At 32.1% G+C, this 19,697-nt stretch overlaps 1 protein-coding gene across 1 annotated transcript; it reads left to right on the top strand.

Moving 5' to 3' along the window:
• Positions 1-329: 329 nt before the first annotated feature.
• Positions 330-1,454, top strand: LOC110036413 (transcription factor bHLH149-like). Its single transcript, XM_020740850.1, has 2 exons — positions 330-459; positions 538-1,454. The coding sequence occupies exon 2, from the start codon at positions 636-638 to the stop codon at positions 1,248-1,250; it is 615 nt and encodes a 204-aa protein (XP_020596509.1). The 5' UTR covers positions 330-459; positions 538-635; the 3' UTR covers positions 1,251-1,454.
• The last annotated feature ends 18,243 nt before the right edge of the window (positions 1,455-19,697 follow it).

Below are 19,697 nucleotides of genomic sequence, written 5' to 3'. Positions count from 1 at the left end.
TCACTTATTTATCTATCTGACTTTCTAAAACTCCAACCTAAATAATTTTACTGTTATTAATCTTTAAAAGTGAAGTATGACTTTTTATATATAAATTTATAATAAATATAAATATCAAATATATGATATGGAATTAAATTTCACTAAAAATTATTGAAAATCATAAACAATAAAATAGAAAATAAACATTAACTTATTATATTAAAATTTGTTCCATGAAATTTATATTATTAAATAATGTGAAATTAATTTAAATAAAAATTTATTTTAGCGTTAGCATTCCCGAAAAGAGCATCGCCTTAATTACCCATAGGGCCTATATAACAAAGTCACATGCTGTCTCTCTCCGTGCTTGCTCTGTTCCTCTGCATCCTCTGCATCTCTCCTCTTACCGTCCCGGATTCCTTGGCTGCTTGCCCCCCCTCCGTCTGCTTTGATTCTTCGAGGGCAATCGAGGAGGTATTTTTTCTTATCTTTTGCTCTGTACCACTTTAATCTCCTACAAATCGGTATACTCTGAGAGTTCTTCTGCCCTAGATTGTAGACAGATCTTCAGTCAAAGATCCGGTGAAAGAATTTAGGGATATGCTTTTGCATCTTTGAAGCAAATCCGATCCCATCTATCACCACCTAAGATGATCTTTACCGATTCTCCGGACAATCACCGGAACGAGATTCTGAATCCAGCAAAAGATCAAAGTAGAATCCGGAAGCACAGAGGATCAACAGCGACACAGCTATTGCCGTCCCGTTGGAGAAATAGTAACCAAAATCGGATTTACTCTGCGAAGCTATACGCTGCTCTGCGCCGCATACGTCGTACCGATTCTCCGATGAAGCCAAATGGCCGATCCATCAGAGAGGCCGCAGATCGGGCTCTGGCGGTTACCGCTGGTGGACGAACGCGGTGGAGCAAGGCGATTCTTTCCGGGGGCCGATCCACCCTGCGCAAGAATCGGCGAATCCGGCCTGCCGGTGTTGGAGAGCGGCGGTCGAAGCTGTTTGGTGCGGGAAGAAGAGGGGGGACGATTCCGGCGGTTGAGAGGAAAGTGAAATTTCTAGGGCGGTTGGTTCCGGGTTGCCGGAAGCTGTCTCTGTCTTCGGTGCTCGAAGAGGCTGCCGATTACATCGCGGCGGTCGAGATGCAGGTCCGTGCCATGACCAGTCTTGCAGAAAAGCTTTCAGGTTTCGCCGGAGTTCCGGTGGCGAATGCAGCAGAGTCCGCCTCTGGTAGTCCGATTCCAAGCTGATTCCTCGCCGCATCCCTTCTCTCTCCCTCTCTCTCTTACCGTAATGCGCCTGTCTATTTTTTATTTTTTTTTCTCCATTTCGCCCGGTTATAAAATTCGTGCTAATTTTTATGTAAATTATTTGTTTTTGTATTTTAATTCCATGGAAATGTATTTGATCTGTGTTCATCTCTCAAATAAGAGCCCAGAAATTAGTCTGAATCATTGGATAATACGTGTGTATGAGCATGTTTTATCCAATTATTCTATATAATCTCCCATTTGGCTATCCAAATATTAGTTCTTGTTGAACTTCTAAAGAAAATTACATGAAAAGATCCAAGTTAGCTTTTTTTTTTCTTATATAGCTCAGTAAAAATCAGATAAATTGAAAAAAATAATTATAAGGAAGATGCTGCTAAAATTTCTAAAATTCCTATCAAAAGGGGTTTAGGACAATGTTAAAATTATAGGCTGCCTTGATAAATCTGTTTCTAAAACTTTTGTTACATGGATATTAAAAGGGCTTGGAATGCTTTGGTAAAACCTGCTCAATTTTGCTCTTTTGGAGACTTTTACCTAGAATTATGCCTATTGATGATGCTTTAAAATCTAAAGGTTTAAGTTTTCCTTCAATCTGTCATATGTGTAAGATGCATGAAGGAGTGGATCATTTTTTCTGCAGCTGCTCTTCTACTGTAGAGGTTTGGGATATGGTATTTTCTCTGTTTGATAAAAATTGGAATAGACACAACTGTAATTCTGTTAATGGCTTGATCACTGAATGGAAGAAGAATGGTAATGTTCTGTTTGCTTCTATTACTTTAGTAGTCTCTTGGTGTATCTGGATTACAAGAAATGAATACAAACAGGTTGGAAAAGTTGTTTCTAAATACACTTGTTTCTTTTATATTAAAAGCTTTGTTTATAAATTGTTGAAATTTGGAAATTTTAAGTATTATGTTAATATAGTGTGCAGAATATGTTTCATAAGTTTAACATTCCTCATGTGAGGAAGATTAAACCAGTGATTAAACTGGTTGTTTGGAAAGCTCCTGATTAATAAAGGTGTTATGAAATTTAATATTGACGGCAGTTGGTCTCAGGTAGCTGCTGGTATAGGTGGTATTTGCAGGGATTTTGTTGGTAAATGTATTTATTGGTTCTCTGCTCCTCTTGTAGCCTCTTCCCCGATTATAGCTGAAGCTGAAGCTGTTATTGTTGGGTTAGAATTTGCGATAAGGTGTGATTTGAGTTATATTAGCATTGAAATGGATTCTATTGACTTGTGGAATTATTGTTGTAGGAAGAAGGTTTATCCTTGGAACCTTATTATCCAGTTGAAGGGAAACTTTGCTTAATTGAATTTTGTACATGCGTGTTGGTTCTTTAAATGTGCAGATTGGGAATAAATGTGCAGATTGGGCGGCAAGGAAAGGCTTGAAGTCCCAAGAAGTCATTTTTTCTAATAAGGTACCTCTGGATCTTGCTCGGCTGATTAAGTTCGATAATGTTAATATCACTTTTATTCGTGCTAAAAATTGATTTTTTTTTTCTGATTTTTGTTTGTTATAATGTGGACAAAATTTCCCAGGTTTTTTCATTTTTTTTTTTTGTGTGTGAGCTGTATGGGTGTTTTGAGGAACTATTGACCACTCTCCATACTGTATTATCTTCTTTGATGAAAAAAATTTCCTACAGAAATAATTAATATTAATTATTATATACGTTTTACCTCCCTCAAATAAATAAAAAAATATATTTTTTGTAGAGATACTCATCCTATTTTTTATTTTTAAATTTGACTTCTTTCCCTTTATAATGCAAAAAATAATACTGGTATTTTAATTTGGACACAATATTTATTTCAAGTATTTTTCCGTAAAATAATCTCAATGACTGAGATTGTTTTATAGTTCATATTCATTGAAATTTATGAGGAATGATCCCCATGGCTTGTTTTTTTATGGGTGATAAATTTACTTAAGTTTAGCATATATAGCATGTTTCGTAGATTATGATTTAAGTACATATAAAATTGGTGAGGCTGATTGTGATTGATTGATTGATTTATTTGTCCATTTCTAATTTCACTTTCACATGTGTTCCATCTGGTTGTTTAAGATAACTTTTTTTTCCTCTTTTTTCAATTGTTGATGAGATTGGCAATGATGGTAGAGATAAGCTTTCATCCTTTTCTTTTCTTTTCTTTTTTTTTTTTTTTGGTCATGAATTTGTTTCTAAAATCGCTTGTCAATTACAAATACATAAAGTTTAATCTAAGAATGGATTAATTAGGTTTGACTTTAGCAAACTTAATCTCAATTAAAAAAGATAGTATATGTCAATAAAGAGAATTTTGTTTAGAATAAATTTTAAATACTATTCATGAATAAAAGGTGCTATACTTCATCAAGGTATTTGGGTCTAAGAAATTTTTGGGGATTCACATATACCATAAAACTTATTTGTATTTTATAGATCTAATGCATAAATATTAACATTAATCTATATTACACAAAAAGTGTATCATTTCATGCATATATTTTGATGAGATTTAAACACTAATAGAATGTGTAAATAAGTATAAAGTTTAAGTACTAAATATTTAAGTATCTTTGGATTGTATCTTTGGATTTGTGGGGTATATATATATATATATATCCCTTGAAAATATTTTGATAAATATTTGCTCAAAATATATAATTAGTATTTATATACTTCTAGAAAATATATTTGATCAAACATGCATCTTCATGCAACTTTTGATTTAAAAGCTATCATAATTAAACTTATGACCATTCAACATACTGTTTTTGCAAATTTATAGTCAAAATGAGCACTTTAATGAGATAAACCCAATAACATTAAAAAGATTTGATCTATATTTAAACAAATCAAGATAAAGAATTTAAAACGTAGTCGACCTTGATGAAAGTGTAATTTTTTTTTTGAATCTTATTATTTATGATCAAATTGATTGTTTTGACGAGAGGGCTGTAATTCCAATTCAAGATCAGTATGATGCTTAAGTTTTTAAAGAATTTATAATATGATCAATTTGAGTCATCCAATTGTGAGTTCAGGAACATTTTTGCTAGCTAAATAAAATACCATTATCAATAATTATAGATAAAACTCATTCTTCATATGAGATGATCAAGAATTAAGCTTGTAGAAATTTTAGAGATTTGGAGAACTATAAACTCCACCCGGCACTTATCACTTACAACCATAGGAAATAACCCCATCATCTTAATGTCATTATTCGATTGTTATAATATGATTGTCATTGCCTAAATATCACCACTTGACCACCATAGCTCAATATTATTATTCCACAATCTTCATCCAACCACCCAACTATTATTATCCGACTATTGCGCTCAACTAGCATTACCAAACCACTAACATTATCCCTCCATTACTTGCTACTTTGCTATACTTAAAAGAGACCAAATTGGAGTAAATTACTTTATAATCATTTCTTTTTCGATTGAGATGATGAATACAATTTTATAATTGCTACCTGATAATTCAACTTCATGTTCAATGTAACTTCATATGTTCTATTTTTTGTATAACCTCATAAGTTCCTCATAGGATAATTGTTACCATTATCCCCCATTACTTGCTACCTAATAATTGAACTTCATGTTCAATGTAACCTCATAAGTTCCTCATAGGATTGATACACAGAATTATATATATATATATATATTACTTGATTGACATGTATACTTGCATGGATGGTTGTGCTTCAAAGCACTTACAACATGTTTTGTATTTCCTAAACCCGAGGACCTCGTCAGGGTGCATGATTGATACCATTATTCACCAACATTTAATAGAGGGCTTCCCTTGCTCTCATGTGTTGTTGGTTGTTTTAACCCATTAGTGTGACTAACTCATGAATTGTCTAATTTACAAAAATGCGTGAACATATATTACAACATATTTTCGAATAACACTTATATATTTTACCTGCTAAAATAAAAACTTAAATTATTTATACGTATGACAAACTACAAATTTTTTTAGTGTTATTTTTGGTAAGTTCGTGTGTCAATTACATAGACCTGGCTGAGGGTTACCATCCATTGATTACCTCGATGATAGTCTTTTACCTTATGTTGGGTCTCATATACATGATGATGATGGTTGCGTACGGATGTCCCTCGAGAAATGGTTATGGCTTGGTCCTGATTCCGAGTCCCCCCACAACTTAAACTCTTACACCTAGCCTTGATCTTCTATATGTGTTATTTAACTTGATCCACCTGCTCATGTTTCCTCATGTTCTGTTTAACTTATGTACATTTGCATGTTATGTTTATATTGCTAACTTTTTAGCAGTCGCGTCGAAGGCGGCATGTATGTGCTATTACTTTTCTTTTACTGTACCTTACAACATGTTTTGTTTATGCATAATTTAATATTCCCGCAAAGACCAGTAGCCACCTGTTCAAAAGGAACCCTACGTCAAGCTCCAAGACCCAAAAATAATCACAAGTTCAAACATAAACCCTAAATCTGAAACCATCACTACAAAAAGTTCAGAATGAGCTACAAGTAGATGGAGGACGACTTCAGATGACGATCAAAACCCAATGGTGAAGCATATTTACCTTTACTGAATTTTCCATAGTCTCTAATAACACAAACCCTTAGGGTTTTAAGGTTATTCATCTAGCACGACGTAAATTCTCACTTTAACTTTAAGAATCTGCACAATCATGTTGTGTAATATAAGCCCTAACTTTTTCAGGATTCCGAGGTTGTTTGTTTGGTATGAAGTAAACCCTTATATTTTCCTAGCCTATTTGTATGACTGTGTAATGCAAATTTCAACCCTAATTTTAAATAATTTGCAGGAGTAAACATTCAAATAACATCATTCCCAAAATTTAAAGTCAAATAATAGGATAGTTTGGGAATCATTGAGATTCGGCTCAAAGTCTGTGACATCCCCTATCTCTTGCTCCACTGGTCTCCGAAGTAACTATTCCTACTTGAGCCCTTCCCATTTGATTCTTTCTATAAATAACCGTGAAAACTTAACTTTAGATTCTTGAAGACGAAACCCCTAATCATTATCAAGAGTTTTCTTAAGTGACTTTAGTCGCTTAATATGTAATTAACTATAGGGGCTCGCCCTTATAAGGAACTAAGAACCTAGGTAATATAAACCTTATCTAATCTTTCTATTAGATAGGGGAATTGTTTGTGACAAATTTTATAGACTAAATGAATGTCATAAATTTTCTTAGTTTAAATGGTCGAGCCTACTAACAAGTGTTGTGCTTATCTTTCGAGGTGGTGTTTTACTTATGGTATTGTACTTAACTATCTAAACTATCAAATATATGAGAGATGTTCGGTCTCATTTATTTCCGAAAACCAAAATACTCCTTTAAAAATTTATAAATATACATATTAAATTAAATTTATTTTCAAAATGAAAGATCGACCGACACTTCCTAGGAAGGAGCGTAGTCCTATAGAGCTAGATTCTAAGCTTGAAAGAACTAGTGAGAAACTTACCAAAGACTTAGGTAAACCTGCCCACCTTCTCAAATAGTGCAAGGGAGACCACCACCATGTTTTTTTTCAGAGACTCTACAAGCATATATTAGAACAGTAGTTCTTCCGATTTGTAAAGTTATTAAAAAAAAATTACAATTAATACTCCATTTGCTAAAGCTTTAGAAAAAATATTCAGTCATGCTAAATTCATAAAACAAATCCTAAGCAAAAAAAAAATTTAAGCTAAAGGAATTTGAAATAGCAGTTTTAAGTAAAGAATTAAATGTCAGTATTTTAAAGAAAACTACTTCAAAAACTTAAAATCCTGGTAGTCTTACCAATCCTTCTATAACAGGGGATAAATTTTTTGGAAGATTTTTATGTGACTTAGGAGCTAGTGTCAGCTTTATATCATTGTCTATCCTTAGGAGATTAGGATTAGGTGAAGTCCATTATGGTGGGATAATTTTCTTTCAATTTTCATATTGGATATCAACCATAGATCATGAATGATTTTTATCTAAATGATCAGATACAACATTTAAAGAATAATGTACTACTCTGAGAGGTATAAATATTACCTTAAAATGGTTTTAACCATTTGGATGAGGAAAATCTTTCAGATTTATGGGGCTGCATTATCCAAGGGTTTATTCCCTATCTTACAAGTGTAAGAAAGGATTTATTTTATTTTGGGATTTGGTATCTGACATAGATTTTTTTATTGGTGACCACCAAAGAACTTAAAGGATTTTCAATGATCAAATACAAAATTCAAAGAAAATAACATATCTTCTCGAAACATAAATATATTAACTTAGAATAAATCTAATCATTCAGATAAAGAAAATCTTTGGATATGCAGAACTCGGATTCTTCTCTTACCTTAAAGGTGTAAGATAAGGTTTATTTTAATTTCGGCGTATTAGTTATCTACAAGAGCATTCCCTCATAGATAATTACATCTTTATAGCCAAGAGTGGTAAAGAAAATTCTTGATTAATGAGATAAATCTAATTGCTTGAAATTAGACTTTCATAATTGAGGTGAAGGGTCTAAATTGGAGGAATTAAGTTCCAATAAAAGGGACTTACAGTCTGATGATGACACAAAATAGGAAAGTCCCAAGATGTAGAGTGAAATTTGAAGAGATATTTGAAAGGGGTTTGATGTCGAGTTTGAATTGGTCATATAAAATCAAAGGATAATTCAAGGATATTGGATTTGATCTAATAAAATGGTTAGAAATTTCAAGCTAAGGATAAAGTGTTGTAAGAAAGGATTTCTAGATGAGAAATAAAGCTCTAAAATCTTGTTGGCCACACTTTTATACACTTTTATAAGAATCTACCCTGAATCTACCCTAAATTGACATCGATGAATAGGACATGTCTTGAGCCGTCCACATTAGCTTAGGATCCCCAGAGACTCTCCTACAAGTCTTAATGATCACCATGATCATTAAATCCATCTTGGGGAAGAGGTCTACCAACATTGAACCCTTTAACCCACCTGGGGTTCCCAAACCCTAAAAGTTGGATTAAACCCTAGTGTGCACCTTTTCATCCCAAGTCTTAGTGACACCCTAGACTGGTCAAGTCCACAATAACAAACCCTAATTTGAATCAATTTTGACTAAATTGACCCCTTTAGCCTACCTGAACCTAATGGTCACCACCTTGACTATTTGGTCAACCCTGGACCCAATAGTCACCACGTTGAACATTTGGTCAACCCTGGACCCGATTGGTCAGCCTTGGTCAATTGGTCAAACCCAGACAACCATGGCCAACCTATGGGACTAATGACCATTCTATGATCCATTTGGTCAACTCTAGGACCCAATTGGTCAAAACTGGTCAATTGGTCAACTCTACATCATCTTTGTCAACCTATGGTTTTATAGCCTAATTTCATTTTTTTAATTAATTAAAGGAAGATGAAATAAAAACCTATTAAACTTAAATTTGAATTTTTTTAACAATTCATCCAAGCCTAACCTTATGGCAACCCAAGCCCATGCATGACATCCAAAACCAAATCCAACCCATGACCCATTGCTATTGGGTCACCTATGGCCCTATAAGACCCATCATGACATACCAAACCCATGGAACACATTAAGCCACCTAGGGAACCATTATTTTTTATCAAAGTAAAAAAAAATCATCATTAGAGGAGGAGAATATGGCATCAATCATTAATTCCACCTCACCCTCTTTAGACCAAGGTGGATTAATCAGACCAGCTCACTCCTGAGGTGCTTATCCACCTCAAATCTTCTCCAATGAGAGAGAATCCATGCTTTAGCCAAGTTACTCACCATGCTTAAGTTCATGATGAGCACACCATAGGGAAGTGAAGATGGGCTATCCCCAGCTGAAATCTGATCTACTAAACTCCCACATCCTCCAATCAATCCTAAGCTCAGCCAGGTCCTCTAATGGCCATTTAAAGCCATGACCGAGAGCTCTACCCAGAAGGAGAAGCATAGATAGAATCCCCAATTCTTGTTTCACTTAATAACAAAATCACTCCCCATCCTATAAGCAACCAATCCCCAATAGTTTCAGCTTTTGGAACTCTACAGAAGTACTAATGAACACCCCAAATCCAAGACATACTTTCAAGTTGACATAAACCCCTCCAAAACCTCAATCAAATTCTTCCAAAAGCTTTCCCAAGCTCCACGAAGAAGAACCCAATCAAAATTGAATTATCCCAAGGCCTCTAACCTACTACTAGTTGAAACCGTGACACTATTTCAGCAAGGATATACTCCTACCTCATTTTTCTTCAAATCAAATCAAGGAGGAGCTTCACAAGGTCTCTACGAAAGTTTCTACCAACCCCAATTGAGGCCAAACCCATGGAACACATTAAGCCACCTTAGGATACACTACTACCTGATTTCACAAGGTCTTCGCTTTGTAAACCCCAAAAATACTTTAAGGTTTGGTCGTTTATGAATCAAAGTTTGATACCATGCTTGATACACCATATAGATATGTTCCCCTCGCTTCGATGAAGCTTTAGAAACAAAAATCATCTATTTTAATAAAGAATATGTGGAGATCTTATGCCTTCAATACGAGCAGCTAGCGGTTAATTGTCTCGTGGGGATGATGAATTGATGTCGTTCATTTCCGTGTATCGGAATAGAAGACCACGATTAAGTCAAACCAATGCATTGTGAAAAGGGAAGCATTGGATCATTGCCACCACAGATGCTTGCGTGGAAAGGCCCACAAATCAGAACGCTCTGAGTGACGCTTCGAAGGCTCTGAGGATCTAGTTGGCACCACATTGGATAAATAGGAAAATTTGATTTTTATATTTAATTAATTCCAAAAAATACTCAAAATCATTAAAAATTCATAACTTTTCAAAAGAAAAAATCATAGAAATAAAAGAAAAATACCCCTGGATTCAGGAAAACAAGGAGAAAATGATAAAATTAAAATTGAGAATTAATGTGTTATATTTAATTTTAAATTAATTAATTAATCACTGGAGTAATTTAATTATTAAAAATTAATTATAAATCTAAAAATGACAAAATTCACTGGGACTAACCCTTCTGTTCTTGGGAGTATTCCCTGATTTCTCCAAGGCTAGGAAAAATCCATAAATTAAAGTTCAACAATTTTCACAAAATTTTGTAATTATTTTCAAAAATAATTATAAAAAAAATTAGAAAATTAGAAATTGGTTGGAAAATTTAGGGTAATGAACTTAAACTCTAAAATAATAATTTCAAGCCTTTGAAAAATTTGAAATTACAATTTCGACATTAATGGTAAAATTATAAATTTTAAAATTTACATTTTGGTCACAAAATTTCCACAAACTTGATCATTTTCCTTAAATGATTATTATGATCAATCTAATCCTAATCTTTAGGTTTAATTCATCTTAGACCTAAATAAACCCTAAGCCTTATTCAAGTTAGGCTTAATCACACCCTAAACCTTTAAGCCTTAATCAATTTAGGCTTAACTATATAATTTAACCAATTAAGTCATAATTACATTAGGCTTAATAAAGTTTAAACCCTAGTTAGGTCTAACCCTAATTAGCCCTAATTAATCTCCTTAAGCCTTACTTACGTTAGGCTTAAGTAAAATTATATTAGACCTCAAACCATAATTACGTCTAACTCTAATTAGACCTATTTAATCTCCTTAAGCCTTACTTACATTACACATAAGTAAAATTAAACCCTAATTAGGTCTAAGCCAAACTAGACCTGATTAATCTCCTTAAGCCTTACTAAATTAGGCTTAATCCATCTTAAACCTAAATTAAGTCTAACATAACTTAGGCTTAGTTATCTATTAAACCTTAAAAAAATTAGGTTTAATCCACCTTAAGCCTTGCCTAAATTAGGCTTAAATCCATTTAAACCTTAATTAAGTTTCATCCTAATTTGACTTAATTAAATCTTAAGCTTTACTTACATTAAGCTTAAGTATACACTAAACCTTAATTAAGTCTAACCTGAATTAAAATTAATTAAACTTTAAGCCTTACTTACATTAGGCTTAAATCAACTTAAATCCTAATTAAGTCTTACCCTAATTAGACTTAATTAAACCTTAAGCCTTACTTACTTTACTTACATTAGCCTTAAATCTACTTAAACCCTAATTAAGTCTAACCTAAATTAGACTTAATTAAAATTTAAGCCTTACTTACAACAAGCTTAAATCAACTTAAACCCTAATTAAGTTTAATTAGAATTAATTAAACCGTAAGTCTTACTTACATTAGGATTAAATCAACTTAAACCCTAATTAAGTATAACCTTAGTTAAACTTAATTAAACCTTAAGCCTTAGTTATATTAGGTTTAAATCAACTTAAACCTTAATTAAGTCTAACCCTAATAATACTTAATTAAATTGTAAGCTTTTTTTACATTAAGCTTAAATCAACTTAAACCCTAATTAAGTCTTAACCCTAATTTTACATTAGGTTTAATTAGACTTAATTAAACCGTAAGCCTTACTTACATTAGGATTAAATCAACTTGAACCCTAATTATGTATAGCCCTAGTTAGACTTAATTAAACCTTAAGCCTTAGTTATATTAGGCTTAAATCAACTTAAACCCTAATTAAGTCTAACTCTAATTATACTTAATTAAACTGTAAGCCTTTTTAAATTAGGCTTAAATCAACTTAAACCCTAATTAAGTCGTAACCCTAATTATATTTAATTAAACCATACTTAATTAAACTGTAAGCCTTTTTAAATTAGGCTTAAATCAACTTAAACCCTAATTAGACTTAATTAAACCTTAAGTCTTACTTACGTTGGACTTAAGTCAACTTAAACTCTAATTAAGTTTAGCCCCAATTAGACTTAATCAAATCTTAAGCTTTACTTACATTAAGCTTAAGTATGCCTTAAACCTTAATTAATACTATCCCTAATTAGACTTAATTAATTAAACCTTAAGCCTTACTTACATTAGGCTTAAGTCAACTTAAACCCTAATTAAGTTTAACCCCAATTAGACTTAATCAAACCTTAAGCTTTACTTACATTAAGCTTAAGTTTACCTTAAAACCTAATTAATTCTAGCCCCAATTAGACTTAATCAAACCTTACGCTTTACTTACATTAAGCTTAAGTATGCCTTAAACCTTAATTAAGTCTAATCTCAATTAGACTTATTCAAACCTTAAGTTTTACTTACATTAAGCTTAAGTATGCCTTAAACCTTAATTAAGTCTAACCCTAATTAGAATTAATTAGATCTTAAGCTTTACCTACATTTAGCTTAAGTATATTTTAAGCCTTAATTAAGTATAAAATATATCAAACTTAATTAACCCAAATTCTTAGGTTCAACCCATAGTGAACCTAGCCCAAATCCTTTAGTTCAACCTAAATTGAACTTAAGTCACCGTAAAACCCTTAGGCTAAACTTAAATTGAATCTAACTCTTCTCAAAACTTAGATTCAATCTAAACTGAACTCAACTTGCCTAAACTTCTTTAGGCCCAATCTACATCAGACCTACACTTGAAGTCTAATCTATATTAGACTTACCCAAACTTCCTTAGGTCCAACCTACATCGGACCTAAACTTTAAATCTAATCTACATTAAACTGAATCAAGTTACCTTAGGTTCTACCTAAATTGAACTTAAGTGACATTATACCTTATGTTCTACCTAAATTGAACCTAAATCATTTCATACCTTAGGTTCTACCTAAATTGAACCTAAACCATTCCTTATATCGTAGGTTCTACCTAAACTGAACCTAAGTGACATTAAACCTTAGGCTCTACCAAAATTGAACCTAAACCATTCCATACCTTAGGCTCTACCTAAATTGAACTTAAATTGAACTTAAGTGACATTATACCTTAGGTTCTACCTAAATTGAACCTAAGTGACATTGTACCTTAGGTTCTACCTAAATTGAACCTAAGTGACATTGTACCTTAGGTTCTACCTAAATTGAACCTAAATGACATTAAATCTTAGGTTCTACCTAAATTAAACTTGGACCATTCCATACCTTAGGTTCTACCTAAATTGAACCTAAACCATTCCTTATACCTTAGGTTATACATAAATTGAACCTAAGGGACATTAAATTGATCGTAACAATCATTTAAGTTATATGATTATGTTAGTGGAAATTTTGGGGCCAAAATGTAAATTAAAATTGAAAATTTACAATTTTACCCTTAATGTCTAAATTGTCATTTCAAATTTTTCAATGGCTAGAAATTATTATTTTAGAGTTTAAGTTCATTACCATAAGTTTTCTAACCAATTTTCAATTCATTTTCCAATTTTTTGATTTTTTTATAATTATTTTTGAAAATAATTACAAAATGTGGTGAAAATCAGTGAAATTCAATTTAATGATTTATCCTAGCCTTCGAAAAATCAGGGAATACTCCCAAGGACAAAAGAGTTAGTCCCTGCAAACTTTGACATTTTTAGATTTATAAATAATTTTTAATAATTAAATTACTCCAGTGGGTAATTAATGAATTAAAAAATAAATATAATTCATTAATTCTCAATTTTATTTTTGTCATTTTTTCCTTGTTTTCTTGAATCCAAAGGTATTTTTCTTTTATTTTTATGATTTTTCTTTTGATAATTTATGAATTTTTAATGATTTTAAGAAATTTTTAGAATTAATTAAATATAAAAATCTAATTTTCCTGTTTATCCAATGTGGCGCCAACTAGACCCTCAGAGTCGTCGAAGCATCACGTGGAGCATTCTGATTCGTGAAACTTTTCACGTTAGCATCTGCGGTGGCAGTGATCCAGTGCTTCCTTTTTTGCAGTGCGTCGGTTTGACTTAATCGTGATCTTCCATTCCAATACTCAGAAATGGTCTACATCGGTTCATTGTCCCCACGGGACGATTAACCGCTAGCCGTTCATATTGAAGGCATACGATATTCACAAATTTTTCATCAAAATTGATGATTTTTGTTTCTAAAGCTTCATTGAAGCGAGGGGAACATATTCATACGGTGCATCAAGCATGGTATCAAACTTTATTTCATAAACTACCAAACTTGAAAGGATTTTTAGGGTTACGAAGCATACTTTAGCCCAAGAGGTTTGGTCTCAATTGGGTTTGGCGGAAACCTTCATAGAGACCCCGTAAAGCTCGTCCTTGATTAAATTTGAAGCAAAATCAGGTAGGAGTATATCCTTGCTGAAATGGTGTCACAATTTTAGTTAGTCGTAGGTTAGAGGCATCAAAATAATTTAATTTTGATTGGGTTCTGATGCACCAAAAATATATGCCTTTTTAGACCTATATTTTATACTCATTTTTTGTGATATTGCACTTTAAAGGAATGTATCTTTCATGTTTTATTGTTGGTTGATGATTTTTAGCACTTGGAGCAAAGTTGATGATTTTTAGCACTTGTTGTTGGTTGATGATTTTTAGCACTTGGAGCAAAAATGAAGTAAAAAGGATGGAATTTGGAGTCAAAATGACGTTTTGGAGAGAAATACTCTGCGTCGATAGCGCTAGCATGGACGCCGACGACGCCATCATGAAGGAAAGAGTTTAGGACAGCGAGGGCACCAACAGAGCCAGACTAGGTGCCGAGAGTGTCATTTGGTAGAGAGCACAAATTAATTTTGGGCCACTGGCGCCGACGACGTCATCGTGGGCATCGACAACACTGAAGTCAGAGCAGAGCAAAATTCTAGAAGATTCGACAAATTTGGATGCTTTTTGAAGAGTTATTTGATACACATCTTGGAAAACTGAAATTATGCTCTATTTAGAGCGGAAATTGATCAGAAAAAGGGGACCACTAGTGTGTCATTGAGTTTTATTTAGTGTTCCATTGTGTGTATTGTGTAGTGTGGTGAGTCTAAGTGTGATTTCTCCTAAGAGTTGTTGGAGAGGGAGAGAAGTGAGAGATTTCTTATTCCCTACATCTTCAAAGAATTAAGAGTCTTGTAAAGAGAAAAAAAGTCCAAGATGAGCTATAGGGGATTTGTTTTGAGGAAGAGTTAAAGATAAGTGGTGTTTGTTTATTATTATTGTATAAAAAATTTTTTATTTATAAAATTTGTATTTTATCGTATCTTTCTCATGAATTATGAGTAGTTTTATTTATCTTTCTCCATACTCTGAGATATGGTGAAACAAATAGATAATTTGGATGTGCCAATTTTAAAATATAAAATAAATTGTGATGATTTTTTCACTCCGTTCTTAATTTACTTTTCGATTTGACCAATTAAAATATTAACATATGTTGTGAAACATACTATCCGGGAAATGTAATATGAGTTTCACAACAAAGTGAGAATCACATTTGATTCCATGAAGGAGTGTTTCGTTCATGGAATTGAGTGCAAATAAATAGAGAAATATATACATTACTGGGCGAGGAATTAAAGATTATAGGGTGACAGGCTAAAATCCTCAATTTGGTCTTAGTGTTTAAGAACTGAAGCATGAGTTAGCCTTCATGGGAAGGGAAGTGGAAACTCTGGAGCGAGAGCCAATATCCTCCCAACCTAATTACAGATTTAGAGACTAAACCTAAGATTAGTTAACGATTCTCTATAACTCTTGGCTGAGGGTAGAGAATTAAAATTGCTCATATTTGGCTCAAGAAAAATCAAAACCATTTATCTCTCTCATTTAACATAAAACTCATTGTAGTGGAAAAGATGTTTTCTCATATTTGATAACTTTGTCTTAAAAATATAGTTTGGTAGTTATTGATTAGATTTGATTTTTAGTTTCGCTAGTAGTTGGTAATTTAGTTATGATAACACCCTAAACATTTGAAATTAGTGTAGTGGATTTTCTTTATTGTTGTGAATTTCCTGATTTAAATTTCCATTACGAATTTAGGCTTTCCTTGTGGGATCGATATTTGGGGTTAAAACAGAAAGTCATGTATTACTTGATAACGATACATATAATTGCGTAGAATCCCAACATAAATTGCTTTAATTTCTTATTTATAAATAACGAATCAAGTTTTTGGTGTTGCTGCAAAGCGGAGTCAACTTTATTAATTTTACACATCTATAATTTTGGGATCAGGTTCTTCTTCGTGGAGTTTATGAAAGCTTTTGGAAGAATTGGATTGAGGTTTTGGAAGGTGTCACCACCGCAACGTCACCGCTATCGCCAATTCTCCGTGTTTCATCGTTGTGTCGTTGGTTAGTTGATATTATTGTCAGGAAGGAGTCGTCACTCTGTTTATCTATTTCATTGTCCTATTCTCCAAATGATCACATAGATGAACTTGAGATATTTAAGAAACTTTGGAGAAAAAGGAAAAGGGCAAATAAAATTTGAAACAAAAAAAAGTCGTAAGGATTTCCTTGTGGTAGAGAATTTGGAAGTGTCTGATTCCCAAAATTTTATATAACCACATGAAGATTGACCCGACCCACAATTACTTATATTTTTAATCTCCTTAATTTTGCCAGAAAATATGTCTTAAATTATATATAGCGGTTATTGTGAACAAATATAATGATTTATGAATTATATAATAAATTTTCACACTAGGGGTACTACGCAAATATATTTATTGTTTTAAGTAATATAGAATTTTCTTTAAAAGCACCAGTATCAATCCCACGAGGAATGCATTAACTCTTAAAATCAACTTATAAAAATTCTATTTAAATTGCAAATTAAAAAGATAAAAGATTTAAAATAATATGCTTACTAAATATTACAATGAAATGTAACAACTTAACAAAATATAACAACAAGTTAGGATATTATGGAAAACCTTTCCCCTTGCAAAGAGATTTAATTTATGTAGGATTCAAATGATTTAAGACAAAATTGATCTATTGTGACTAATAGAAGCATACCTTATTCTTTACTCCCTCTTGGTGCTTGCAAAGAGGATTAACTATCTTAAGGTCAATTCCTTAACATCTCGATTCCTCATTAGTGTTATCTAGCCTCTCAACTTTAGATGCCGTTAACCTATGTTACCATGATGACTAAATCCTAGCATCTAAGTATTAAACCTTAATTCAAATTGATCAGAATCTAGTCTGTCACTCTAAATATAACTAATTCTATGCCCATCAAAACTTATCTCTTTATTTATTTGCACTCCTCCTTAGGTGATCGTAATGACTCTGCCTAGAATGAAGTGTGGTATCCACCAGTTAGGTGAAATCATAGCCCTCCCAGATCATTATGTTTTTCAATGGATTTTAATCTCACAAGTAGCCAGATTGTAAAGTAAATGAAGATTCGGTGAAAATATCATCACAGTCTTTAAAACTAAAAGGAAATCATTAAATCATTCTTAGCCCACAAGATTAAGTCTCATATGTAAGAAGAAAGAAGAGAACTACTCAAAATCCATGGATATTAAATAATAACAAAACATTTATATTGAAATCCAAGTCTTACAACAAAAACTTAAACACAAGTAGAAAGTACCTTATGCCTTTTCCTCAAGTAAACTTTTGAAGCTTCCTTTAAGCAATCTACAAACTTCTTCGCACTCTAACACACTCACACTTACACTTGAACAAAAAATATGAAAACCTTAACTTACTATTATCACGCAATTGAAGTTTTGAGGCTCCAAAAGGTTCTTAAATTCGGCTAAATCATTCTCATCAAATAGAAAATAAAAAATAATCAAGGGTTGCTTCAAACACCCCTCCAAAATTCGGCCAAATTCGATATATCTTCTAGAAAATTTGTTACTGGCGCTATAGCGCCAATCTGGGGCACTATAGCGCCCTTCCCGCTCATCTGTAGCGCTATAGCGCCAAGGGGTGGTGCTACAGTGCCACACAAAAATCTTTATTTTTGCTCCTTTTTTCCCTCATTTTCTCCCAATGTCCAATCCATATACCTGAAACCAAAAAAATGCAAAATATCTTCCTTTAAAGTACAATATCATTAATAATGTGTATAAAAGGCTTATAAAACAGACACTAAAAATATGTTATTTTTAGGTGGATCAATCCCCTCAAACTTAACCGTTATTTGTCCACAATTAACTCCTTATACTATATATAAAATTTATAACATGTGATAGCAGATTTAAATTAAAGACTTATATAATTTTCTGCTTTAAAAATGTATATTGAAACATTTAGAATAATTTTTAACCACTCAGGTTAAAAAATAAAATACAAGAATATGTAGTAGTCAAGTTTAAAAGTTCCAATTTTCTATTTATTTCAAAAATAACTGCAATTTATCATATTTAAGATACATAGAAGAATTACCAAAAAAGAATTTCATGAGAACTTTATTAATAAATGTGCTAATACTTCTAAGTCCAAGTTAGAAATGTAATTAAGTTTCTTTCCTTAAGATGATTCAAGTAGAGCCAATTTTTTATTAGACATCTCCTCAAGCTTCTCCTCACATATTTTTTTCTTTTTGTTTTTCTTTTTGTTTTAGATCATTTTCAATCCCTTCTTTTTTTTTTCTTTTTCCTCTTTTTTTATATGTCATATAAGGATTACTATATCTGGATAGCTTTTAATGATTTTGAGCTCCAATATCCTCCTCTTAAAGTTAAAAATATCTTACATTTCTTTAATTTAGCAAATGTGTATTAGCTTTAAGATTTTTCATAAATTCTCATTTTTTTTTCTTTTCAAGTATAAATCTAAGATCCTTAATATTTAATAAAATACAGTTTTGTTTACTTTAATAGCAAAATCATACCTCCAAACCCTTCATATTAAAAATCTTAATTCTAGAATTGGCCTTCATTATTAAAAACTTTTAATTATGTTTTTTACAACTTTCATAAAATCAAAAATATAGTTTTCTAAAGTTAACTCTACATACCACAGGTTATGTTAAAAAATAATTTTGAAAAATACAATTTTGTGAGGACACATAAAGTTTAGTTTAAAAAGAATTTTTTCCCATCCCCCAAACTTAAATTTTTAAACTAATTTTAAGCAGGAAAGTTCATGAAGAAAGACAAAAAAAGTTTAAAATTTAAAATATGGAAATTAATGCAGGTACAAATAGAAAAGACAAGTACTAAGTAGTGATAAACATAAGATTAACATGCATAACTATAAAAACATAAACTAAATACTAGTCTAGCATTTAAATTGGAGCAAAAGATAAAGAGCAGAAATAACAATTTAACAGAAAAAAAAACTAAATACAAGCACACTCCAATACAAATACAACTAATTACGAACAAATAAATTTCAAATATTCTAACACTTCAAAAGGAAGAAAGAAAACAACACACTACACATCAACATCTTCCATCACCAGCATCATCATCACCATCATCATCATCATCATCATCATCATCATCATCATCATCATCATCATCATCATCATCATCATCATCATCGCCATCTCCCAAATTTATATCCTCATCCATGTCAGAAGGTCGATATGGTATTCGATATGGTGTGAAAGTGGGGCGAGTAGGAAATTCC

The sequence above is a fragment of the Phalaenopsis equestris genome, unplaced genomic scaffold (genome assembly GCF_001263595.1).
Source record: "Phalaenopsis equestris unplaced genomic scaffold, ASM126359v1 Scaffold206200, whole genome shotgun sequence".
Classification (NCBI taxonomy): domain Eukaryota; kingdom Viridiplantae; phylum Streptophyta; class Magnoliopsida; order Asparagales; family Orchidaceae; genus Phalaenopsis; species Phalaenopsis equestris.
Note: the sequence above shows the minus strand (reverse complement) of the source record. Positions and strands in the feature narration are given on the sequence as shown.